At 42.6% G+C, this 26,171-nt stretch overlaps 1 protein-coding gene across 15 annotated transcripts in view; it reads right to left on the minus strand.

Moving 5' to 3' along the window:
* CELF4 (CUGBP Elav-like family member 4) overlaps window positions 1-26,171 on the minus strand; it is a 707,595-nt gene that overhangs the window by 90,102 nt on the left and 591,322 nt on the right. For 11 of the 15 annotated variants that reach the window (XM_026865422.1, XM_026865420.1, XM_026865424.1 and 8 more), the window contains exons 4-5: window positions 14,503-14,631; window positions 9,561-9,640 (exon numbers count right to left, since the gene is read on the minus strand). In XM_026865422.1, coding sequence (XP_026721223.1) covers window positions 9,561-9,640; window positions 14,503-14,631 — 209 coding nt within the window. The remainder of the gene's footprint in view (window positions 1-9,560; window positions 9,641-14,502; window positions 14,632-26,171) is intronic. The other 4 variants (XM_026865425.1, XM_026865423.1, XM_026865419.1 and 1 more) reach the window with 1 other exon arrangement.

Here is a 26,171-nt window from a genome sequence, read left to right on the forward strand (position 1 = left end):
TGCTGAAGGATCTGCCCTTAATGCATTTCACTCCACCAAGACTGGAATGTGTCTCCTTGCTGCTGGCTGAGTCTTCACAACAACTATTCCTGTGAATACCACACAGACCTTTGGGAGGGGAAGTCATGCATATTCTCCTATCTGATTTCACTTGCCAGGGGACATCTGAGGCAAAGACATTCATGTCTGGTAGGAGGCTTTGCATCTGTGAATTTGTGCAGGCTTCAGTTGAGGGTCAGATCTGAAAGTTATTGTTTTGATCTAAATACATCTTTGCCCTTTATATAATTTTGATCTTTGTAAAACCAATTCGGGTAATAGCTGCTGAATCACTTAATGCCAGGTATGTTTTAGAAAGGGATTGCAATCTACCAGTTACTAAGGTCTTTGTTTTCCTTACTAGAATATGTGTTATCAATCCAGACCACACACTTGATCAGGGCTGGGAAGGAGTGGACTAAATAGAAAAAAAGCAGAATTATCGGGAGTGATTTAATGTTGATGCAGAGCCCAGTTAAACCAAAAGAAAGATCTCACTGATGCAAATGAGCTTTGGAGCAAAAGAAAGAGGAAGGGAAGAGGGGTAAAGAAAGAAACTCCCCCCAAAGTAAACAGAGAGGTAAAGACCTAATGCTGACATCTTTGTTCCTCTCCACAGTGGGAAGAGAACATCCTTGTTATAGGAAGGTCATGATGCCCAGTGGAGCTCCCTTCAGCAGGCTAGGAACACCCCCGCCAGGTAGGGAGCGTTTTGTGCCTCTCAGGCTGGAGGCTTATCAATGTCTCTGATATCCCAGAAAGGTCAGTGCTTGCGAATTATTTTAGCTCCTGCAAGTCCTAATATCATCCAGACGAGACAAGTGTTGAACTTTGCAAGCCTCAGAGGGACTGCTGTCGGCACCAGGACTTGGGCAACACTCAGCAGTGGCACGGTCCTGCTCCTGCATTCCCCCAGCTGCCTCCACAGCTGTTGATTTAGTTCCCAACTCCCCCATGACCCGTAAAGAGACATTATGGTGCCAATTAAATCTTTTTGTCTGGAGTGAGGCCATGCAGCTCACAAGCAGTTATCCCTTTTATCCCATTTGGATGCAACGAATGCTGCGGTTCGGAGGGAACAAGCAAGCCGGGAGAAGCCAGCAAGTGAACCCTGTCATATCCCATGGGTCTCTTCGCTGTCCTGCCAGATGCCTGCACGACTACAGAGATGTGACTCGAGAAGTAAAGGCCATCTTTGGCGCCAGTATGACTCATACCCTCTGTCAGGCAGCAGGGCTGCCTGGATTTCTGTTCTGGGACCCAGAATCATGTGATTTATTAGTTCTTTTATGGAACAAGGTGATAGGCAGGGAACACGGTCTTATGATCTTATCTTCTATGGAAAGAATTAAGGGAAATGATGGTAACACTGGTAAACTGCTGGCCCAAAAGCTGTAGATTCAGGTCTCTTGGTGGCAGCAGTGGGGCAGGATGGTCTATGAACCTTAGACCCCTCTAGCCAGAACCAGCTGCCCAAAGGAAAGCAAGGCTGAGTTACCAAGAGCCGTTGGAGCTTAATGGAAAAGCACAACACATGACTTTATAAATGGTGTTTAGGTAGCATATTCATAAAAATCATTCATTTCTGGAAGGAGGGCCAGGGCTGCTGCTGGTGAGTTATGAATGGGTTCCTAATACATTAATATTTTGTAATAGAAGGAATGGGTGTGCTGAGACTTGCCCTGAGTTAAAGCCAGTCTGTGTGTTACACAGACATTGCATGGAGTGTGTGTTCTTTAAAGAGCAGAAGATCAACAGTGAAAAGGCAAAAAAATAAAAGGGTCTGAGTTGACATCTCCATTGTCTTCCATCAGCTTCTCCAACATCAACAGTGTAAAACAAGGCCTCATCCTTCTGCATTAATTTGAGCAGATGGGCTTTCATTGATGATACTCCACTCTGCCCCAGACTTTGCCACTTTGGGCAAGTAACTTTAGGGCATATTCAGCTGTGGGACATGAAAGGCATTTAGATACTGGACTGTCACCAACTTTCACCTGCAATTACCTTTTAAAATCCCCACTTTATGTTTCTGTGTTCATGTAATGCTGAAGTCTAATGACTTTCCCATTTCCTATTTACCCTGACAGCCTGAGGGGGTCAGTGACTATCTCTCTACTGACTGTTACAGGGTGGCTTATATTAACTGAGAACTTGAGCCCATGATGGAATCTCAATGAAAGTAAATTTTGTTGGTTAATTGATACTCTGAATCATGGTCTGTTTAATTGTTATCTATTTGTATTATGAGTTTGTCTAAGGTTCTGTTTATTTTACCTGGATATTTTGAAGACACCCTTGGGAAGTGAGGTGGTGGACTAATGGATTCAAGTTTGACCTTAATTCTGTGTTGTCCAGATTTAAGTAAATATTAAGATTTAGATGCTTAAGTGTTCACTGGTCATTACATCTCTATGGGGATCAGGAACAAGAATTGCTGTGACTTGGTATACAAACTAGCTAAATATATTGATTAATTGTGTATAAGTCCAATTCATTCCCAGACATTGTATTGTTGTTTCTTTTGCTTATCTCTTGAGTATTGTCCCTTAGAGGGACATTACGATGACCTAATTGCAGCCTTTTGGGTATCTATTCTAAACCATCAATTTTTTTAAGACATACAGATGTCTCTCTGGGGGGCTAGTTTCTCTCCATCAACTGTAAGAGAAGTGTAGACGGTAAGACTACAGATGACCTCAAAGTTTTATACTTTGACCAACACTTTGATGTATTTAGCCAGGTCAGCCCTGGCCTTTAGTTGGTAAGCTATGGGAACTTTCCTGTAAGAGGTTTGTATGGTGCTTAGCACACAGCAATTCCATGTAAGATCTGCAATAACCACATTTACAACAGTAGTAGTCTGAGAGGAAATCTTTTAGAGCTCCTAAGAGGGTGAAGATCATGTTCCTGTTGAGGTGAGACCTATAAACATGAAGCTGTGGTTCCACACACACGGCTCACAGATTTGTCTGACTTCCTGAAGATTTGCCTTGCTGGAAATGGAATATGCTACAAGTTTTGAAGCGCAGATGAACCCCTCCAACTTTGTAGAAATGACAAACCCTCCTTCTGAACACTCAAGACTGCCATGAGCCTGAAAGGAGAAGGGGAATGTGCAGCTGGATGTGTGTGCATATTTGCAAAGAAGGGAGGAGAGACAAGGAAAGTTTCTCCTATGAAAGAAATGATCCAATTTGAAGCAAGTCCCTCATGGGAAGAGCTGTGACAGAGGCTGCTCTGTTCCTGTTAATTTTCACAGTGCAGCTGTCAGCGGGTCTGTAAATAGTACTCCGCGAAGCCAACACTTCCTATCCACACATCAACCATTCAATTAACAGAAGAACAGAAGAAGGAAATAAAGTGCACCACAGCCTTCTATCACGGCTTTGATGTTTCCCAGCAATTTATGAAAGTGTACACAAATCTAATTACAAGCCCCACTGCTTCCCATTTACATGGAGCTCCTCAAGTTCAGAGCTGTTTATATCAAAATAATTGTTAAAAATACCTCAGCTGATCTACGGCATTGTGGCCCCCCACTCACCAGAGCCGCCACGCTGCTCCTCCCAGGGAGTTTCTGCCGACTCAGCGCTTTGGTGCCAGCGTGCACACATAATAACAGCCGCTTCCCTGCCGCTCTGTAAGCGAGGCACCCGGGCTACAACTTCATCATGCCCACAAAGGCCTATTTTCCATCTTTCCTCCACCTGCTCAGAGCTCCTTCTGCAGACTTGCACTGCTTCCCCATCCACCCCTAATTCACCTAAATATTCCTCTGCTGTGTTGACAGGGGGTGGGAACAGCTGCTTGGCCAGTTTCCCTAATGAAACTGTGTCTGAGGGCAACTTCACAGTGTTTTGTAAAGTCGTAACTGCACGGTAGGAATGCACAGCAATAATAATAGTGGTCATAAACGTGAGCCAGAATTGGTTTCTTTGGTGAGGTGATTGAGCATCCAAACTCAGGAAGATGAGAACTGGTACCCTGTTTGCTGTTAGTTTGAAAGAGGGCCACTGCACATGACATATTGACAAAGACACTTGGTTTTGGGGCAATTTTTGTCAATCTCATACTTAAGTCACTCTTGTTTGGTAAATAGGTGAAAAATTCCTCTAGCTTAATTAATAGCAGAAATCTCTTATGGTATGAGAGGGTAGACAGCACACCGTATAAGACAGGAAGAGAATCCCTTCGTCTGACTATTAATAACATTTGGTTGGGAATTTCAGTGCTATGGGTGGACTTCCAAAGAGCCTGGTGGGAGGAGGCTCAAAGTCAACCTTGTTCTAGGTGTTGTGTCATTCATATTTTTTGATTAATAAAAAATAAATTAAATACAAGTAAAGCCCTGATCAGTCTGTCAACTAACAACAGTGAGCACTAATTTGATATAGGTGGTTCCTGAACAGAGATTTGAAGTTTTGTCAGTTGTGTTTCTAAGAGCTACGAAGAAAAATGTTGAAATGAAAGCCCCCAAGTTAACAAAGTTTTGGGCTGCAGCACTTTTTTTTTTTAAGTTCAACTAAGTTGAATCTTTCTCTGAAAGGCAGACATCTGTTCAGTGCTTGTATCCAAGTCTCACATTTTCCTTTCTTTTCACAAAACCAAGGATTCTATCCAAAAAGTAATTTTCATGGAAGATGTTCAACCAGGCAGAGATAGACTTGGGATTCTATTGCCTGGACATAGAAGAAATGCTGTGGTTTGACCAAGCTGTTACAGACTTCTATAGTAAAACAAAAGAGGATTTGGCCTCTGTGATGGAAGAAGCCACCTTACAGGATTCTGGAGGTCTTAATGGCCTTAAATTTCATTAATTAAAGAAAGACAAAGAATGAATGTAGCATTGGGCAAGTTCACGCTACACCTAATGGATCAGGACTTAGAGAACTCAAATGCAGGATGACAGGTTTCTGCATTCCAAATTGCTTCAGTTGGGCATCAAACACCCAGAACAGGATCCAGCTCCCCTGCCATTGGACATGGAATTAAGTGTCTACCCTAAGTCTGAACACTCAGTGAAGAGGCAGATGTCTCCGTGGCTCTGTCAGGTAATCTTAAACTACATGTCTGAACTATATGGGAGGAATCACCATCAGAGAAGATGCCAAGTGAAAACCTTTGATATCTGCTTGTAGGTGATTATTGTCAGCTGGTGTAGAGTCACCCTTGATCTTTAGCTCCAGCAAGATTACTGTGGAAGCAACAAGTGCAGCAGAAAGATTTTGGGGTGGCAAGAGTTTATCTCTGGTGAGAAAAGGCAGTTATAGACTCTGAGACAACTTCAGGAAGCAGGTGTTCTTATCTTTTGTTATTAAGCAGTATGGGCTCCTTTTCATTCTAAGCTGCATTTCAGGTGAAGAACCACTATTTTGGAACTGGCAGGCCATAGGAGTCTGACACTATTTGGCTTTCCTTTTGACAGGCTTCAAAATTTATTCTGAAAAATAAAATTCCTTCAGAGGCATCTGTTTCTCTCATTTATAGTAGAATCTTAAATGACAAACACTCAGATGACAACCTCAGACATAGTTTTTTAGCTTCTGGATGTCTTCAATTAGGTGAGATGAGTCCCACCTCAGGTATTCAGTCTAATGCCAATATGGAGATCTCTATTACAATTAATGAAAGGGACAGGCTCTCTCAGAAGGTGATTTAGCCCATCCTATGGGTAGAATGCACAGATCTCTAGAAATGTCTCTCTTTTTCCTTTCTGTAGGAATCCTAGAAGTTCTTTAGAATAGATTACAAACTTCTAGACTGTTAAAGCTAAATCAAATGAATCACACTCTTTACTTCTTCTCACCTCTATACAGAAAATGAAGATAACAGTACTGTTCTATCCCTTCCAGGAATTAATTCATAACAACATAAATTCTGAGGTGCCACAGTGTGTGAGATGGTGAAAAAGGTGCAATAGTAGTATGGTTTTTAACCCTGTGTACATTCTGGGTAGGATAAAGGCTGCTGCAATTTAGGTGTGTATGCTGAAATGTGGAGGAGAGTTCATTCTGAGGGGGTGGATGGACAAGACCGTATCTTGGATGTGTTAGATGTGTTATGCAGAACGATTCTTCAACATTTGGCTGTCATCCAGATATGAAGACAGGGAGAGAAGGAGAAAACCATGTTGAAGATGATGTCTAGGTAGGAGCATGATTGACAAGTAGGATGATGGTAATGTCCACAGTGACTGAGAATGGAGGCGGAGGAGAGAGGAGACAGAGTTTGAGAGGAAAAGTTCAAGAGCTCTGTTTTATACATATTGGGCTTGATCTGACAGCTAGACATCCACTAGGAGAGGATGGAAAGACAGGCCAAGATTTTAGTTGTACAGGAGTCAGTCCTTCAATAAAGAAGTTAGATCTGCAAGCTGTCACTATAGAAATAGTAACTGAATTTGTGTTGGTGGGTAAGGCTGATAGGGACAAGTCTTGGATGAGGAAGGGTAACGAACCATGTGAAGAGACCTGTTTATGCCCCCATATGGATGGGGAAGGGAGACAGGAGGTGACAGAGTAACCACAGCTAAAAGTACAGGGTATATAATTGTTATAAATACATGCAAAAGTACATGAAAATTATGATCTCTCATAAAGGAGGACATGGAAGTCAAGTAATACACTATTGTAAAGCTGTTGAGTTAATAGGCAGTATGATTCAAAAAGACCCCAAAAAGTTCTCTTGACAGGCAGATACAGAAGGAACTTTCAGCCTGCTTGAATGTAAGGGATTTTGGGAAAGTTATTTCTAAAAGCAACTGATTGTGTGAAAATCAGAAAGCTGTAGATCAGTTTGGTAGGCCCTTAGGAGAAACAAGTGACTTCAATAGAGAAGTGGGCTTGTGATGGATGGTGGTCAGGCACCTGTCCAAGGAGAGGTTAATAAAAAAAAAAAAAACAAAACAAAACATCAACCCAAACTTTCATAAAAGAAAGTTGCCTTTTGAAACTATTAGGCAACATATGTTGTGTGAACAGGAAGTCACAGTAGAGCAATAATCCTGACAGCTGTGGAGAAACAGGAGTCTGCTGCAGGAACGAATGTCTTGAGACCTGACAAGAATGATGATGGATGCCCCGTTGGTAGTACACGAGGACAAGGCAAGAGACGTTTAAATTGGCTGAACCACAGGAACGAGTTTGAGCTGGCATTGCAGCCGGACAAAAAGGGCTACTCCTAATGGTGAGAGAAATGGGAGGGGGGACTGATGGAAGATGGCAGGAATGCACCCCTCCTTTCCAAGGACGAGGGCTACATCGCCATCTCACCACGAGGTGGCTGCATTTCTCTGTGAACATCCAAGCCCTGAAAGATGCTGCACACCCTGAAGCACCATGAAAACGAGAATGGGAACAGAGATCACTTGCAGGATTTGGCCCATCTCATTCAAAGGGTCTTAGAAATTTTGAGGGTCAGTGGGAAAAACAGTCTGTATTCCATGTCTTGAACCACAAGTGGTGGTCACTTGACAGGTTCTCACTAGTCTGTTGAGCCACAGTAACTTCTTATGTGACAGCTCATGGCAAGTACAAAACAACACCACATAACTTAGCTTACAGTGAAGAACATAAAATTAATTATTTTCTACTTGCTTTTTCTGTGAAATAAGAGTAGGTATGTGGACTGCAGCTGAAGTTCAGCCAAATCATGAACACTTGTCAAGGCATGGAAACTTGATTGTGAGCCTGGGATGTGAAGCTAGTAAGAATTAAATTGTGATGCTTTTTCAGATGCCCAGATCTGGTTATTTAAGAACACTTCCATAACAGGTATTTGAATCAAATAATTCAACAGAATAAATGGTCCATAAAAAACTGACCCATGAAATGCCCAAATTCTTCATTGTTTTGCACATCCTGAGATCAGTTGATGTCAGCAGGATGGAACAGAAACTTGTTCCCAGGGGATCGACAGATGAGTGTTTTCTTCTTATCTAAAGTGTGCTGAAAGTACGAAGGATAAGGGCTAGGGAAGGATAATGATATTTGGGTGTGCTAGATCTAGATAAAATCTTCAGCTCTCCTTGGGTTTTGTCTGTTTTCTCCTGTCTTCCTCTCGCCTCTGCCACATGAGTTTGCAAGATTTTTGGGGCAGGGACTGTCTTTTTATTACTTTTTTTTTTTTGAGATACCACACCCTATGAAACTGCAATTCCTGTTGTTGGTTTATAGACACTATCACTTTGTGTCAAAGTTTGAGAAATAGTCAGTAAAAGTACTTCTTTGACCTGTCTTAGGACCATAATATTTCACTATGGGATGTCAGCATCAAGCCCAACATCTGATTTTGTTAGAAAGAACCTTTTAGGAAGAGACTACTAAAAATATTGTAATACTTAAAAAAAATGAGGACTCTATCCTTAAGGAGATATTTTTTTATTTTTTTTTTTTAGTAGTATCACTGGTAAACATGAACCATTTTTAAACTGATTTGTCTAAGATGTAGTTCCAAATAATGAGATCTTGATGATTTGCTACTTTTAGGAATCTTTTCTCTTGTAAAGAAATTTCCATTTTTGTCCCTGCAAAGATCTAGAGAAAATCTGCCAGGCCCACTTTAAACTTATTTTGATAAATTCATGAATTTACATTAGAGTCTCTTACTGAAAGAGAAATTTTACACTCTTAAATATTTTTTATTGATCTTTCTTGTACACTTTCCAAGTTGTAGGCATGCTTCTTAGCCTTTCATGATTTACACTGTGAATAATTAGTAATAAAAATAATATACTATTATAATAAACCAAACCATGTTGGACCAGATTGTCCTTCCCTGCTGACAGTGGAATGCCTTACATTCCTCTGGGTCTGTGTGGTGGTGTACAATTATAATTTTGCATTGAAAATGCATCTTGATTTCTACTCTCCTGAACTATCAAGCTTGAAACCCCATATTACTAGATATTTGTCTAAGTGAAATGATCCCTCAAAAGTTTCCTGGAAGATCTGACTGTCTTTCAAATGTTGGAGGTAGGGGACCACATTTATGTCTACGTAGGAACTTTTGTACTAGTGAGAGGCGCCCATCACTCTGTGATTTGTCTCTAGTTTCTAGTGTCATCCCATGACCATGCTGCTCTGTACTGAAAGCTGTCAAAATGTTCTTTATCATTCACCTAGAGTCAGGGACTCTTCCAGGATAGAAAACAAAGAAGCCCTTAAACACAAGTTTCTACTTGATTCTTCCCTCTGAAAATTAAAAGGTTACACTCATGCTGAGTTTAACCCAATGTTTTTGGTATCTGTGAACCAAACGTGGTTATTTTTTCAGTGCATCAAAACTGCTGGTGACAGCACACAGTACCTGTTAGGGTTCTGCACCTGTGTGAAATGACAGTGTCCTCCTGGCCTTTCCACTGATGGAGCACAGCCAAGGCCCTGCACGCCTGAGCTGTTATCCATCCTTACTAGAAAATTAGTTGCGAAACATAGATAAATCATCCCTCCTCCTTAATTAGGCCACAGGGCATCAAGGCTGGATCAATCTGCACTTGCCCGTGTAACAGAACAACTTACCGGCATTGTCTGGCTGCCATGCAAGGCATTGATGGCTGCTTGGGCCTCTGCATGTGAAGAGTATTTCACAAATGCACACCCTGGAAGAAAAAAAATAAAAGAAGAATGTAAGAAAGGTTGCATGGATACCATGAAAGTCCATCTAGCTGAGTGTCCTGTCCTCAACACTGGACGATGAAGATGGTTGTAAAGAAAGTATAACAAGCACATGTGCTCCTGGTTATTCCTTTCCAAAGTTCAGTCAGCAGCAGCCTGGGGACCTTTTAAGGTAAAACTGCATTCAGAATTCTCATGATGCTTGTAATGGGCACTGATGGAATAAAACTCACAAAGTACATTTTGAATCCACTTATGTTTTGGCCTCCACAGCTTCCCATGGCAGAGTGTTGTGTAATTTTACAATTTATTGAGTGAAAAAAAAAAAAATTCCTTTTATTTGTATTGAACTTAATGCTGAATGCTCCTCCCTCTGGTGTCAAGAGAAACAGTAAGGAAGTGTATAAAAATTATCAGAAAGTTACACATAATTGTTAGAAACAAACACAGGCAAAATGTACAGAAGCCACTCAGGTTAGTCCGTACACAAAAGATACCTTATCATATCACTGTCTGGTAGAGCTCAATGACAGACTGCTTAGAGCTTGTCTTGGCTCCAAGCAGCTTTGGTCTCACAAAGCATGAAACAGATTCTGATGGAGAAGCAGGGATGGGAGAGATCCGCCTGTGCTGATTACCATCTTGTCACCACCAAAATTTGAATCTTAATCTTCCTTTGCTGCACAGCCAGTGCCTGTATAGGTGTTCTCCTCTGGACATTAGAGAAATGCATGCAGTGATTCTCTGGCCTTCATCTCCATGTGAGGAATATTACACTGAACACTTATATAAGCTTTTAGGGCAGAAAAGTGCATTTATAAATATGTGCTAGAGTACAGAAATGATCAACACTTCAAAGGGTCACATGCACCACTAGAGTGGAGGAAAAGTATTACTAACACTCTTAGCTTCAAGCAAACTGATTCAGAGAAAGGAAGAGTAATTTCCATATGCTAAGGCAGTTTTTGGAACAGATTGGGAGAGATCTGAGAGGGCTTCCATCCCTTCTATTACTACCAAAGACTTTTGAGCTTTTAATCAATTTGCAATGCTCTGGCTGTCTCCCTGAAGGGGTGCAGGTCGCTGCACAGGGGATGCCAGCCCTGACAATGGGACGTCTCTCCTTTATTCCCTGTGCAGCATCTTTAGAAGATCCACACACCCTTATGGATCCATACAGTGCAGGGTGAAAAGTGAAACATTAGAACACTCCACTTGCAGACTAGAAGAGTGAGCCTTCAAAGGTCCCCAAAATCTTCACTGCAGGCTGATAGAAGTGAGATTGAAGAAAGTAGTGACAGCCCCCTCTAAAAATAATACACACACATGAAATTAGCTTACAGTTAGGAGCCCTTCACTTTGCATTACCCTCTCAGCACTATGCTCAGAGTCTATTTCAGGAAAAGCACAATGATTGTTGCTAATAGTTGGATCTAATTTAGAAGGAGCTGAGAGGAGACAATCATGAGAAAATTAGATAGATAAACTTCAGTTGGAAACAATAGGGATCAATTATGACATAATCGCAGCCCAGCATTCCCGGGCTCCTGAGATACTGCATATTCCTCTTCATTAATCAGAGATAATCCAGAATTAGGGTGTTTAATTATTTGCAGAGATTCTTTTGTACTTTCTGTGTCTAAAAAGAAGATGCTCATTAGCAAATATACAAAAGCTTTCCAGCTCCAGTCACCCGTTACATTTAAAGCAGGATTTTTGACTGCAGAGCTGCTGTCATGTTGAAGACTTCACTCTCTTCAGGTGAAATTCACCCCTGTGTTGAGGAACCTGATGGGTCAGTGGAGCTGGATAAAGGTGGGAACGAAGGGAACAGCAGACATTTATCTTGTTTAATGCCCAAGATGCTAATGGGATCCCTCCTACTTCTTCCTCTCACTGCTTCCAGTAGGTTTTGAGGTAGGGGGACAAGTGAAAACTCAGCTTTTACTGGTGTATGCTGGCAAGGCAATAGCAGAGATCCCAACATTTTAGCCCTGTTGGTTTTGTATTCAATGGGTTGACTTCTATACACAGCATCAAATGTGCACATAATCTCCTTCCTTTCCATTGTCACTAGAACTGACTCCAGGACCCATGAGCTGAGGATGTGAGTCATGTCACTCTCCTCAGAACAATGGTGTCCTTCAACAGGAGCAGATCTGGAGTTTGAAAGGATTTTGACACACAGAGAGATATATAACCTGTGCTGAACAGGGAGATACATGTTTTTAAGTACTTTTCTTACTTCCAGATTATAGAACTGGAAGGCCTGCTTTTACTGTCATGTCAGCTTGGAGGAGACTGCCGAGTCAGGGCCTAAGTTTATAATTGTGGAGGGTGTTAAGACTCCTCTTGTGTAACTTCTGGTGTTGTGGGAAATCTTTCTGAGTTACTGAAGTAGACAACTGCTGAATGAAGGGGAAAAAAAAAAAAAAAAAAAAAAAAAAGAAAAAACTGCAGACCCTGTGGGTCCTCCTGGCTTGCTGAACTGGATCCACTTCAGCTTCCTCACCTGAGGACTCCTGCTTGAGAACTCCTGCACTCCTGGTTGCACACAGGTGAGCTTTACCTGGAGGGGTGCAGGAGGGCTCTTCCTGCCTGTTCCAGGAGGGACAGGCTCTGCATTCCCCTCCAGGCAGAGAAATGCCTCAGTCCCAGCTATTCTGGCACCTGGTTACAAGCTCCAGCCACTGTCTGTACCCCCGGGTGACTCCTGCAGTAGGTATTTCTGCAGCCCCCTGAGGGGCATCTCAGGACATCATCCATGGCTTCAGGCAAGGTTCAGGCAGCTTTCTGCATGTGACTGGACTGTGATGGCATGAAAGTGAGAATCTGGGACCTACCTCCTGAGAGCATTGTTTACATCGAGGTACTGGAGGATATAGAGGCTCACCACAGGGATGCCTGGTGGGGCTTCACACAGTGGGTTGGGTAGGACTGAAGTCCATGGGATCTCATTGCTCTCTGGCACTTAGACAATCTGCTTAAATCTTAATTTAGGTAAAATGTAAGCCTTATGGGTTTTACCTAAAATAAGTACCTCACAAGCAATGTGTGTCACATATTGGCTTCTAGCAGATGGAAAACATTACAGACTGGGAATAATTTTGTGGGAGTTGTGGCTCTCCTGACTGTCTCCTAAGATAAGGGCACTAGCCTTAAGTTTTCTGTTGGATTGACTGCTCCATGTGCATGTGTGCGTGTATGTAATGGTATGTGTGTAAATTAGGAGCTTCACTTTCTCAGTAAATAGCACCAGCAAATGGAAGCTGGTAATATTAACTCTGTCAAGGCTCAGTATTGATCCTGAACAGCTCAGTGAAATGCAAGCCTGAGACTGCAGCCTGCTAGCACTAATAATTAAATTGGTTAGCAATATGAAGCTGCCACTCAGATTCAGACATATAATGAAATTGTTTAAGAAAAGTAAAAAGATAAAACAAGTATGGATACAAGTCTATGGGTTGGATGTCCTTTAGATTCTGTTTCTTACCAATCTCTGGTATTACTGCTTTTATTATTACTCCATTTAACCCCTTTGTCATTAGATTTTGTTCTGCACAATTCCAGGTGGAGCAAGATGGACATATTTTTCTGCTTTTCCCCAATTTACTGATTTCTTCAGTGAATGGACTGCTTAACTGCCTACCATTATGATGATTGGAGCTCTTTTAGGTCAACATAGCCTGCCACTTTCCAGTGGGGCAGCCCCTATCTTTGGGTATCATGAAACTATACTAGCCATACAATTGAAGAAAGGTGCCCACAGTTTATATTCAGCCATTTATATCAGGAAGGGTGAAGTTGCTGACATATCAATCAGCTGCCTTGTAATGCTGGGTTTAAGTCTTTTTTGGTTGCAAATTATTTTATGGAATACCAATATCTTTCTCCAGTGTATCACTGAGATTTGGTTTCTTTGCTTCTCTGTTGCAAAAATTTGCCAGTTGATGTTGTCACATGTCAAAATACACAATGAGATATGAACTGCATCAGCAGGACTGGTCTCTTCTTTGGTGCTGCACATTCCAGCACAGTTTATGATATATTATATGCAGATCAATATTTAATGGACACATTATACTGTCAGGAGAAGAGGGCTTCCTACTCAAATTGAAGTTTGCCTAGAGACTGATGGGGAAAAAAATTACCCTCCTGTTCAAGAGAGAAACATCATTCTTACACCTGGACTGTAGCAGAGGATCCTTTGTGCTATCCAGGTAACAAGTGATGCCAAAAAGTGTCAGAAGGAGGTAAGGCATCTAGTTTTGCAATGAAGCATTTGTGTGTTTCAAATGGTAAATGTCTACTGAGTGTAATATTTAAATCAGTACCTGTACCCTTGCAATTGTGATCAATGGCTGGTGTGTAATGGCTGGTGTGTCCCTATGCAAAGACCAAGCAAAGAAAGGAAAGACCTGTGGCTGGGGGCGAGAGAAAGAAGCAGACATAGTGGAGTTGGTAAGTCAAGATGTAAAGTAGCACCCTTGATTTTGTTTAAAGAAGGAATTGACCTGCTCAGTTGGGTGGGGAGAGCACATCTGGAGTGAATGTAAAGGCCCTGTGTTAGGAGAGGAGGCTCTGTCCTGAGACAAAACCCTACTGAGCATCAGTTTGCACATGGTGAGACACAGCTCGTCAGGGGCATGTGTTTTTAAGTGCAATCAACTTTTTATTTTCATGCACAAGCAGGCAGCAACCAGCAAAGTAACTGCCTTCCTTGGCAAATGTGACTTTCCAGTAGTGTAAGAGAGGCTGTCCTGCCAGCTACATAGTGACGCTGCCACACCAGAAAATTATATATACACCGAGACCAGGTCTAGCTTGACACAAGCCATCACCTTACCTTTGCTGTTGCCATCGGGTCCCCGAAGGATTGTGCACTCTTCGATGTTGCCAAATGCCTCGAATAGCCTGCGCACATCATCTTCTGACTGCTGCTTATTGAGCATGCCCACAAAGAGTTTTCTGTCTTCTGGAACAAAATAAAGAGATGCTTACCATATTTCAGGAGGGATGCGAAAGCCAAGATGGCTCAGTATCACATGCAAAACAAATGGTGATTTCACTAAGGTGACATATTTCAGAAGCTGCTAGTTTTTCAGGTGGCTGGCTCAAAAAAAGCTTAACAGTATCTGACTTTCACTGACTATTTGAAAGTTATTTGGTAATTTTAAAACAAAACAAAACAAAAAAACGATACACAACAACCCAAAAAGGTTTGGTTACATATGAAATCTTTAACTGCTTCTCACAATCTAGGCACCAAAGTCCTCCAAATCAGCTTTTCTGATCAATTTTTGCAGTAAGTTGCAGTAACTGAAACCACAACATTGCTCAGACTCTGATACAAGAGGAATGTGGATAAAGATAACATATAGAAATGAAGTCCAAATGAAAAATAGGGTAAGTTAGTAACCCTCACAATACTAAATACACTGCAGGTAAAAAATGTTTAACATAAGCTGTTTTAAATCGGGATATAATGGAAGACACAGCCTGTAAATGCAGATTTGTCATTTGTACCCACTCGGATGAGCTTTTTAATACATTTTTAAAGTTCATTTGAAATAAGCCCAAAGTTTTTAAAACATATATAGTTTTTTGAAACATAAAGCTAACTTATACGACTACTAATATCTGAGATAGATAGCTCAAGCAGGTGGTATTTCATGTTAAAGCAGGACGTGGTCTGCTAATAGATAGTATTTTGAATGAGGAAAGCTATTTATACTTGGACTTATGGTAAATATGGTGATCTTCAGTCCAGAGCAAAACACCTTCAGAAAATGTTGATGAAAACAGAACAAGCTTGTGATTGCTGAGTTGGTAGAAAGATCTCAGAGGGCACTGAGGGATGCCTCTAGATCAAGTTTATTATGCTCAGAGATCAGTACCGTTACACCGAGAATAAAAGGAATTTATGCAGTTTACATCGTGTATGTAAACAGGCCATTTACACATGATTCATAAATGTCTTATTTATCATTCATTAAACACTATGTTAATGTGTGAACCAAGATTTTTTTTTCAGAGCAGTTTACAGAGCAGATGTAACCAATTTGAATAAATATATGTAAATAAATAAATAAATAAATTGATTTTTAAAAAATTATTTCTTTTTAATGCACACGTTAATATAAAGCTGAACAAAACATTGGCTTGCAACAACCTTTTCCTGGCTGACTAATTGGGCGATATATGTCACTTTTGTTCACTGAGAAATCATTGGTGTAGGCAATCTGTTCTGCTTCGACCAGTGTTTGATCAAAATTCCCCTCTCCAGGATGCACCTGCAAATTGGCAAATTACTTTATAGCCTTGGATGAGGATAATTTTTCATGTAGTGGATATCAAGTGAGGATATTAGGAGCTTTCAATCCTGCAGTCGAGTTATCCATGTGAATGAAAAGTGTACTGCTCACAGAAAACAAGGAGTTATGTTGCCTTCAGCTAGACTGCTGAAATGGTAGGAAAAATAGGTTGAGGAGGGTACATGTGTATTTCTGATAGGGGAGAAGAACAGGAATAGCGTTCTGATAGATATGTTAAAGCAAGAAACATGCCTACTTTATGTTGGAATTGATTAAGCAAAGGGGATTTTTGAGGTTGCTGTGATTTAAATTCAGCTGGCAGCCAAACACCATGCAGCCACTTGCTCACTCTCCCCCGCTCCAGGAGAATAGGGGAGAAAGTTGGAGGAGTAAGAGTAAGGAGACTTGTAAGTTGATTTAAAAACAATTTAACAATTGAAAGAAAATAAAACCAAATTAATAATTATAACAGGAATAATAGAAAATACAATTAGGTAATGCACAATGTGATTGCTCACCACCTTTTGGCCAACGCCCAGACTGCTCCTGGCTAGCCATCCCAAAGAATAGGTAACCCTGAAACACCATCTCGAACGCATGAGTGGAGCTGACTGGTCTACCCTTATCTATAGGCTGAGAATGACATTAGATAATATGGAATATTCCATTGGCCAGTTTGGGTCTGTTGTTCGGCTGTGCTCCCCCCCAACTTCTTCTGTACCTACGCACTAGCAGGCCATGAGAAGTTGAAAAGTCCTTGATTTCTTAGCAACAACTAAAACCATCAGTACATTATCAATGTTCTTCTCATATCAGATGCCATACTGAATCCAAAATACAGCACTGTTCTAGCTACTAAGAAGGAAGGAAAAAAAACCCCAACTGATTAGCTCCATCCCAGCCAAAACCAGGACAGAATTCTTTGCTGGCAGAACAAAGTTCAGGGTTTACTGATGCACAAAGCCCTAACTAATACTGTGTAGGGTGTCCCCACTTTAAAAGAAGATGCTTTGGACATCTCAAATATTTGTTTTCTTGATGGCCAAATTGACCCGCAAAAGAGACTCTCAGAGCTGAAGTATAAGCCTTAGAGAGGCAGCTACTCAAGTTGACTGTGTGCTCTGTCACGCATCTTTCAGTCTAGGGCTAGACAAAGCCTTGGAGAAAGAGTCCAGTACAAATTCCAATGGTTGTCCAGATATTGGACGAAAACCCAACTAGTGAATGACACCAGCTGTGCTGGAGGATGGGAGATATTTTAAGAAGGGGGCAGAGCAGTGGGAATGAACTGGGAACACCACTGGCAAAAGAATTTGTCCAGAAAGTTTCTCTGGTGAATACTAGAGGAAGCACAGAGGAAGCGTCTGTTAAATTGTAGTTTACACAGTTTCCCCTGTTTCAAATAAGCTGCATCAGCAAAAGCATTCCTATAGCTGTGTAGCAGTATTTTCACCAGGCTTTTTGCTAATATAGATGTATCATTAAAAAAATCACATCCCTCCTCTGTCAGCAAAACTCTCTAGTGTGGAACTGGTCTGAAACTGCCTTGTCTGGCTTAGTTTATGCAAAGCTAAAACTAGGTGTTTTAGGAACTACTATTTTATATTTTATTTTATATTATTTTATTTTATTTTATTTTATTTTATTTTATTTTATTTTATTTTATTTTATTTTATTTTATTTTATTTTATTTTATTTTATTTTATTTTATTTTATTTTATTTTATTATTTTAGATGCCTTTTCTGCATCTCTGCAGGACACTAGGAGTGATGATGCCTGTCCCCAGAGCTGGCTGGCAGAGTATGTAGTGCTCTGGTGAGCTGCCCACAAGGTGGCCACCAGACCACCAGAAACAGGCTCCTCCAAGGGTGAAGACCACCTTCCCCAGGGGCTGCTAGTCCAGCCACAGGGAAGATAGTGTGAAAGGCCCCCCCCTTGCCAGCTGGGGCTCACTGCTGCCTGGACATCATCTCCAGCCCTGTCTCCAAATCAACGCTTTGTCTTCCCCCTGAAAATTGTGCCTTGGGCTGTCAGGGGAATCACTTGTCAAATCTACTGTCTCAGAAATCCACACAATCACACACTTAGCTGATAAAAAATGAGTCCATTTAACAAGCTTTTTGCTCTGAGAGGATCTTCTTAACAAAGTGCTGCATTTACCTTTCACGTCCCAGCCCTGCCAGGGAACTCAGCAGTGTCTTTTACCAATGCCCCTTGCACATCTTGGGTGGGAAGAGAGGGACAGGTCCAGCAGCTGGGACCATTCAGCATGTTCCAGGTCTTGGCTAATGACTTTATCCTCTAATGAGCTTGTATGAGCCTCTTACAGCCTGAGTACCCCCATATGCTGCTCTTCCTGGTCCCAAACAAAAACCTGACATGCTATGCACCAGAGCAACTACTTCTACTTTGCAAATATGTCTGAACACAGTCATGAGACTGTCAAAATCGAATGAGAAGAGGATATGCTGGTGTCAGTGGGATGTGTCTGAGCAGATATGCACACCACAAGTGCTCCCCTCCAGACTTTCCCACTGTCCTCAAATGATAATGGAATGCAGTGCTTTGTTGTAACATTGCTCAGGCCACTCTACATCCCACAGAAACCAAAAGTTTAAGCTGCACACAAACCTGGAGCAGTCCCCAGATCAAGCTGTCCCTGAGCTCTGCTTGTCTGTAAGATGTAGGGTCCATCCCTACCACCCACGGTCCACTAGTACCACCCTTCTGAATGCCACGCTTCCTCCACTTTCAGTGAGACACTGTTCCAATTCTGTGTTTCAGGACCCACATCTGAATTTCAGCACACTGGGCAGACTCAGTCCTTCATGACCTCCATTGCCAAGCTTTATGCTATCATTCCTTATTTCAGGCTGTGGGACCGAGAGGTAAAAAACCTTCAGACCAGGCCCCCTAAGACCTGGGCTTCAGGACAAGGTGAACACACAGTCAGGTAGAACAGAAACAGCACTGTCCAGGGGCAGAAGGAGAAAATGAGGGTGAACATGAGCCCATGATCTGGGGTGCCCTCAACATGAGCTCTGGGGCATGACTGTGTGCTCCAGCCTAAACTGGCCCATGGCCACAGGAGAAGGAGTGGTGGTACCTTGTAGTACCATTCTGTCTTAAACACAGAAGTGGGCTGCCATGAGGAGCAACCTCTATCTCCTCCCGATGAGGGAAATTAAGAGACTGAGCTTACTCAGCATGTCTCAGGACAGGTGTGATGAAAACCTACGCAGCTTCCTGAAAGCCACTTATGGCCATTAAGTATTGATGCACATCCAATTATGTCCACTTTGCTTTAGTCAGGAAGGTCTTGTCCAAATTTCTATGGCACACATGAAAGTGACAGTTTCCGTTTCTATCTCACACCCAAATATTACATATTACTGAAGAAACCTCTCTAATCTTGCTGCAGAGGCAGCCCTTAACAGCAGCAGTCCAAGCAGTAACATTGCCCAGCAGCATGGGGGCTGAGTGGGGTGTTCATGTAAGCCTCTTCTCCCCACATTTTTGTTTTTCTTCTTTAGTGTTTACCCCATTAACAGTCTTTCCCCACAGCCTGAGTCCATTGTGCCTGCTTGAGCCATGGAAATAACCATTGATGGCTATTTCTCTGTGCTGTGGTGCCCAGGACAGCTGAGAAGGTTCCTGAGCCATGAGGCCCTTACGGTGAGTAACATGAGGCACTGATAATGTTGAAAATTGATTTCATCCCAAGTCTACCCTATTTTGCCATAAACAAGCCACAGCAGCAACAGGAGCCGGCAGCACCCACTCTTCCCAGGAGGACAGATAGAAAGGCCACAGCAATGGCAAATGAGTTCCCAGAGATGTCCCCTTAGTGACATTTTCAATATCCCCATGAAGCCAAGCATCCCTCTTCTTGACCACTCTGCCAGCAACAGAGGCTTGTGTCCATCAGGAAAAGCTGACTACAAGGCACAGTGGTGAAAAAATGTAACTTGTCAGATACCTATACAGCATCTATAAATCTTTCCTGCTGTGTTTATACGAAGCCTCGGCACCTTCCCCAGTGCAAATAGGGGTTAAATTATTCCCTGTTCTATTTGTATTTAAATGTTATGTTTCTATGATAAGCATAAGGCAGAGGTGTCAGACAGGCCCGGGCGAAGGAGATGGCACGCGTGAAAGGTGAAATAATAGAGCATTGCAAACTAAGTGCTGAGAGAAGATGGGAAGGGGGGACTCTGAGCGAGGGGGAGAAGGGGGAGGATGGGCACTAATTAAAGAGACAGAAGGGACAATGAGATGCAGGATGTTTGACCCTCTGTGGAGCAAGAGGACAAGAACAAGAATCACAGCAATTGTGGAGGGACTGGGGGAAAATTAGGGTCACTCACAGAGAGACATGACACAGGTTTGTGTTTATCCAGATAGCTCTCGCTAATATATGTGTGTGCATGGGGGTACATTTAGATAAGAGTATATAAATACACTTGTGTTCTTGTATTCCTCATGCAAAACAAAGAGGTTGAATCCTTGTATCAGGAAAGCATAAGCCAGCTTTATCATCTAGAACATCGCATCCAAAGCCTTGGAAATAAAGACAGACAGATCTACCACCTTCATGGCCCAGGCTAATGAGGAAGGTGAACCAGAAGGTCACTACAATCCCTACTAGCCACAAACCCTCTTATTCTAAAACCTATGAGCCTCCCTATTTAATTCTGAGTTCATTGTCAGGGCATCACACGCGGACAGTGTGTGCTTCTTTGTGCAAGAACAAAACTAGCATTTGCGTATTTCTGTGTGGGAACAAGCTGCTTCTGTATGCGCATGCTATCACCTGAGCAGCTCTCTGATGTTACTCAAAGCTTTGGCTTTCTAAGCATCAGGACCAGGTTGTCGAATGGCTTTGTTTCAGAAACCAGATACTAATAAGTTCCATTATTTATCTAGCTAATAATTATTTGTCCCTGCTGCTAGTCTCCTCCTCCCCAAACACTGCTTGAGGGACCAGCTGCAGCACCTTGGTCCAGGCACCAGGAAGGCTTTTAAGCTTATCTCCTTGGCACTGTGACAGAACAAAGAAGCAGCCCAGAGAAGTTTTCTGTGCAGATGTGGGTCAGAAGAAAATGCTGGTGCATAGGACCAAGTGGCACATCTAACAGAGATGATGCAAGAGACAGAGCGGATCTTCCTGGCTCTCTCTCCTGACTGGTTTTAGGCAGAGAGGGGAGAGGAGATGGCACTGAGGGTGACAGTCATAGAATCATACAAACTCATAGAATGTTCTGGGTCATCTAGTTCAACCCCCCAGCAATAAGCACGGACATCAGTTGGCTCAGGTTGCTCACAGCTCCATCTAGCCTGGCCTTGAATGTTTCCACCCCTCCAGGCAACCTCTTTCAGTGTTTCGCCATCCTCACAGTAAAGAATTTCTTCCTTATATCTAACCTAATCTACCATCTCTCAGTTTAAAACCATTATCCCTCATACTATCCTCCCTGATAAAGAGTCCCTCCCCACCTTTCCTGTAGCCCCTTTAAGTACTGGAAGGCCGCTATAAGATCTCCCTGGAGCTTTCTCTTCTCCAGGCTGAACAACCCCAACTCTCTCAGCCTGTCTTCACAGGGGAGGTGCTCCAGCCCCCTGATCATCTTCATGTCCCTCCTCTGGACCTGCAGGTCTGTGTTTTTCCTTAAGTTGAGGACCCCAGAGCTGGATACAGCACGGCAGGGTGGGTGAGAGCAGAGCAGAGGGGCAGAATCCCCTCCCTTAACCTGCTGGCCACACTTTTCTTGATGCAGCCCAGGATACAGTTGGCTTTCTGGACTGTGAGTGCACATTGCTGGCTCATGTCCAGCATTTCATCCACCAGTACCCCCAAGACCGTGCAGTGGGATCAGGATCTGCCAATGCCATAGTAGTGAAAAAGTGCTATAGAACTGTTTTATTTCAATCAGGGACAAAGTATCTTCCTCAAGCCAAAGAAGAAAGCAGGATCTACAGAGCAGAGGGGTGAGCTGTAGGTACCCTGAACATGATGAAAGTTTGGGCTGAGCTCTGAACTCAAATCTGCAAGCTCAGACTGGCTCCCCTCTTGAGCTGGAGTGCCCCACCGCTCCCCTCAACCCTCAAGCCTTACCAGGCGGATCGATAGGCTAAAAGCAGGGCATTTCCTGGGGCCCAGGCTGCACACTCCTATTGCCATTTTCACAGCAGTCCTACAGCTCTGTGATGATGATTACAGCCCTTTCCACAGGGGAAGCGATTACAAATTCTGTTGTAGCTAATTGTAAATTAACTAATTATCTTCTCCGTGGTACCTTGCTGGAAAATACATGAACCTTGTAAAATGGAGGTGTTTCAAAAATTAGGACGGTGGAAAAAAAACAACAACAACTAAAAACCCTACCCGCTCCAAAAACAACAGAAACCTACTGCTACTTAACTCCAGACAATAGCAACTGAACCCTCCTTCCACCTGCATGGGTTCCTATTTCCACCCCTTTTCAGTCCTCCTCCCCATATCAAACAACACCCACAAGGGGCTAATTCTGCTGCAGGCTTTAAAATGTTTGCTGAGTTCACCTGTTCCTTGCAGCTGGTTGTTGTGGGGCATCCCTAATCACATCTTAGCAGGAATGATTTCTTTGTGCTGATCTCTTCCCTTCCTCCCTCCCTGGTTTGGTTTTAGTTAACAGATTCTTTATATCCCATACGTTAGCAGATATGATTGCACAGCTGCCAGTCTCTGACTGTTGGAGACAGAGGCTTTGAGACACCCGGGCTAGAGAGAATAACAGCTAATCTGAACAGCTGTGTGATGGGGACAAGCGCAAATGAATATAAGCCCAGGTGTGGGAGCATAATTCTCCTACACAAAGAAGCTTCATCCCACAGGTGCATTACTATCTACTGTTGCATCTGAAAAAGTTTGAAGGATTTCTCTTATTTAATTGCTTGTCTGCACTCTGAGCCTTGACTTGGACATGGGTCCTGTATACAGAGTGAAAGAACAAGCTATATGAGAGACAGCAGGTCTGTCTGACTCAGTGTGCTGCATCTGGCAATAGCCAGTTGTGGATGTGTAGGAAAGAGTACAAGAACAGGGGAAGTGATTTTGCTAATCCCCACAAATATTTTCCTAGACTCCAGTGCTCTGCAGTTTAGGGACTTCTGGAGTCCATAATGATTGGTTTTGTTTTGGTTTGGTTTGGTTTTTTTCATACGTAATATTTTTTGAAGAGTTTTTCTTTGATGTAATTGTTCGGTGGGCTTCTCAACCCATGGGAACGGTGAGCAACCACCACATCTTGCAGCAAGATGTGCTGCAGCTTAATCATGCATTGTGTTAGGAACCACTTCCTTTTATATATTTTGAACATGTACAAACTGTTTTCAATAGACAGGCCCTAGATCTTGTTTTGGAAAAGAGTGAAAATCACTCCTGACCCAGTTATGGAAGAGTGGACCCATGAGAATATGCAAGAGCTTGGCCAACGCTTCTGTCTGTACATTTCAGATTGGTATTTGGGACTCCTGGGTCCCATCTCAAGCTGTGCTCTGGATATTGTGGAAGGCAAAATCACTTTTCCCTTAGAGCCATTTGTTATTTCTGGTACCAGAGAGATGGATGACCATGTAGTTACTGCTACTAAATACTTACAATACATCTATGCCAAGGATAGTGGCCTCAGTGGAAATATGGCCTACATAAATTACCCAGTACAAAAGGAAGCCTCAGTTTCCCCATCTGAAAAAGAACAATTGGTGCTTGCAGCAGGCAAAATTGGGCATTGCTGAGGTTCTTCGGCGTTTGTCACATACCAGGAATACAGGGAGCTCTGGCAGTAATATTGAAAGGCACCTAGCACAATAGTGATCAGATCTATGTTTGAACCTTCTGATGGTTTCTATCAGATGTAAATAGCTGGAGATTCCCCAACTCCCTTTTCATGCAAGAGGAGTCCATGTTGGGGGTAAGACAAGGCAGGGTTTAGTTCTGAACAGAAAGCCCTGCTTTTGCAAATGACAGCTGTGGATCTTAGAGTCATCTTCCAGAGAGAGATTTTCATGTCCTGAAGCAGTGTGATCCCTAAAGACAGTGCCACAGTGATCTAGGTGTATGTGTCCAAGAGAACACAGATGTTGGCCGCTGTTGGCCGCTGTTGGCCCCATGAGCAACTAGAAAGACATTTAACATGTTGCCAACTGGTGAACTCAAATTTTAAGATTATGTTTTTACATTAAATTTGTCTGGGCCTATTCTCTACTTTTGGGGTCCTCATCCATCCTATGGTCCTATACTCTTGAGCAGATAGCTGCTTGACAGTGAACTGGAAGAGGTCCTTGGTCTGTATCATCTGCTAAACCATGTCCAGATTGGGAGTGTAAGCACAGGAGTAGGATGGATAAAGTGCAGAGCTAGGACAAAAAATGGAAGGGGATAAAGAAGATGATTCAGACCAAGAGGATCAATGTTGTTTGAGCTTGACTGGCCTGTGCTCCTGTGGCAAGACCTGCTGTCTACCTGCACTGACATGAAAACCAACCTTAAACCTACAGCCTCACCTGGACAGTTCACTCAGGAAAGCTCACTCAGGATTCCTCTGTGCAGATAGGTTATGGACAAAACTTGGGCAACAGGCCAAGCAAACCCTGCCATCAAGACATAGCCTAAACGATTCTTTTAACAGCAGACTCTTCTTGTACAGCTGAGAATATTATAACCCCAGGACAAATATCAGTAGTTCTGATTTGCTGAACAGCGCCGTCACAACTGTCCATTGCCAAGTGATGTTATTCCCTGTGCAGATCTTAAATGACAGGTTTTATGGTGTTTGATATTGAGCTGGGAAAACAACTCTCAATGACCCACTTTATTAGTAGTCCTTGCTTAGGAAAGCTGGTGGTGAGAGCAGTCTAAAACCCGGTGTCATGCAAAGCACAAAGACCCTGCCTGTTTTGTGCCTGGCAGATCATAATTCTTCAAAGTTTATTCATTATCTGAAACACCCAACTGGAATATTGCTGAGAATGATTCATGAGGCGATGCTTTTTAGGAAAGACTCAGGAATCAAAATCTGATCTTTCTAAATTCAACTTATAGCCCCCAAATCCACTTTCTCTTCAGCATCCATCCACAATAAAAAGAATATTTGAATTCAAATCAGCCTTCCAATTATGAAAAAAGAAAAAAAAATCACGCCTCTTTCCCCAGATATTAGCATATTAGCAACCTGTGCTTACAGTTCCCATTTTCTGGGAACACCCCTGCAAATGTTCTTGGGAGCAAAGCGCCTAAGGAGACCCAGCATCGAAATGTGGAAGCATGCAGCTGTGCTGTAACTAAACTTTGCAGGATTTTCCATAACACTTTGTGCTTCTTCCTCCTGCAAATCTATGGATGTGTCCCTGGCCCAGTTTGACAGATTTCCCAAAGAAGAAAGAGGTGAAGGAGAAGACTGTCTTGTACTACCAGATGACACCTCAAATGAACACTGAATCATGCTTTTACACTCATCTTTTGGAGGCAGCTCAGATTTGAATACAACTCCTAAAGCCTTTGGTTCTGGGGAATTTAACACTTCTTAATTCCTATGTGTAACATCTTTTTTCACTCTGTGGCCACACAAGGCTGAGGCTGAGCCTGAAGGGCCGTTTGGTTTTCACACTCATTCAGAGCAAAGCTTAGAAACTTCTTGACAAACTCCACAGGGTCAATGGTGTCAAGGCTGGTATGTCAGGAAAATAAGTTTCAGTCCCTAAACTCATCTCACTGGTGACCTGCTGGGGCTTTGAAACCCTTTCCAGAAACCTAGAAGGCCAGGACATTAATCCGTGGTAGCACTCCAGCCTTGAGCAGTGAGGACTGTTGAAAAAGCAAAGAGATGGGCAGGAAGGGGGTGAGAAGGACATATTTTCTCTTGCAAGAGCTGTGACGACATTTCAGATCAAATTAAACTTCAGTTTTTAAAGACTTCAGTGGAGGTAATTGAAACACTTCCTCACAATTGCCTGAACCTAAGTGTTATCTCTCTTTTCCTCTGTATATCATCCCTTTTCCCCCAAGCCTGAGACAGCCTCACATGGCCACAGCCTCCTTAATATTAAAGACGGTGATTAAATGGGATTCGCCAAAAGACAAAGGGCTGAAAACCTGCCAATTGTTAATCCCTCTTTCGCTGTGCTTAAAAATTCCATTTCCTTCATTTGAAGAAAGGGGGG

The sequence above is a fragment of the Athene cunicularia genome, assembly GCF_003259725.1.
Source record: "Athene cunicularia isolate RWA chromosome Z unlocalized genomic scaffold, athCun1 chrZ_part1, whole genome shotgun sequence".
Taxonomy (NCBI): Eukaryota; Metazoa; Chordata; class Aves; order Strigiformes; family Strigidae; genus Athene; species Athene cunicularia.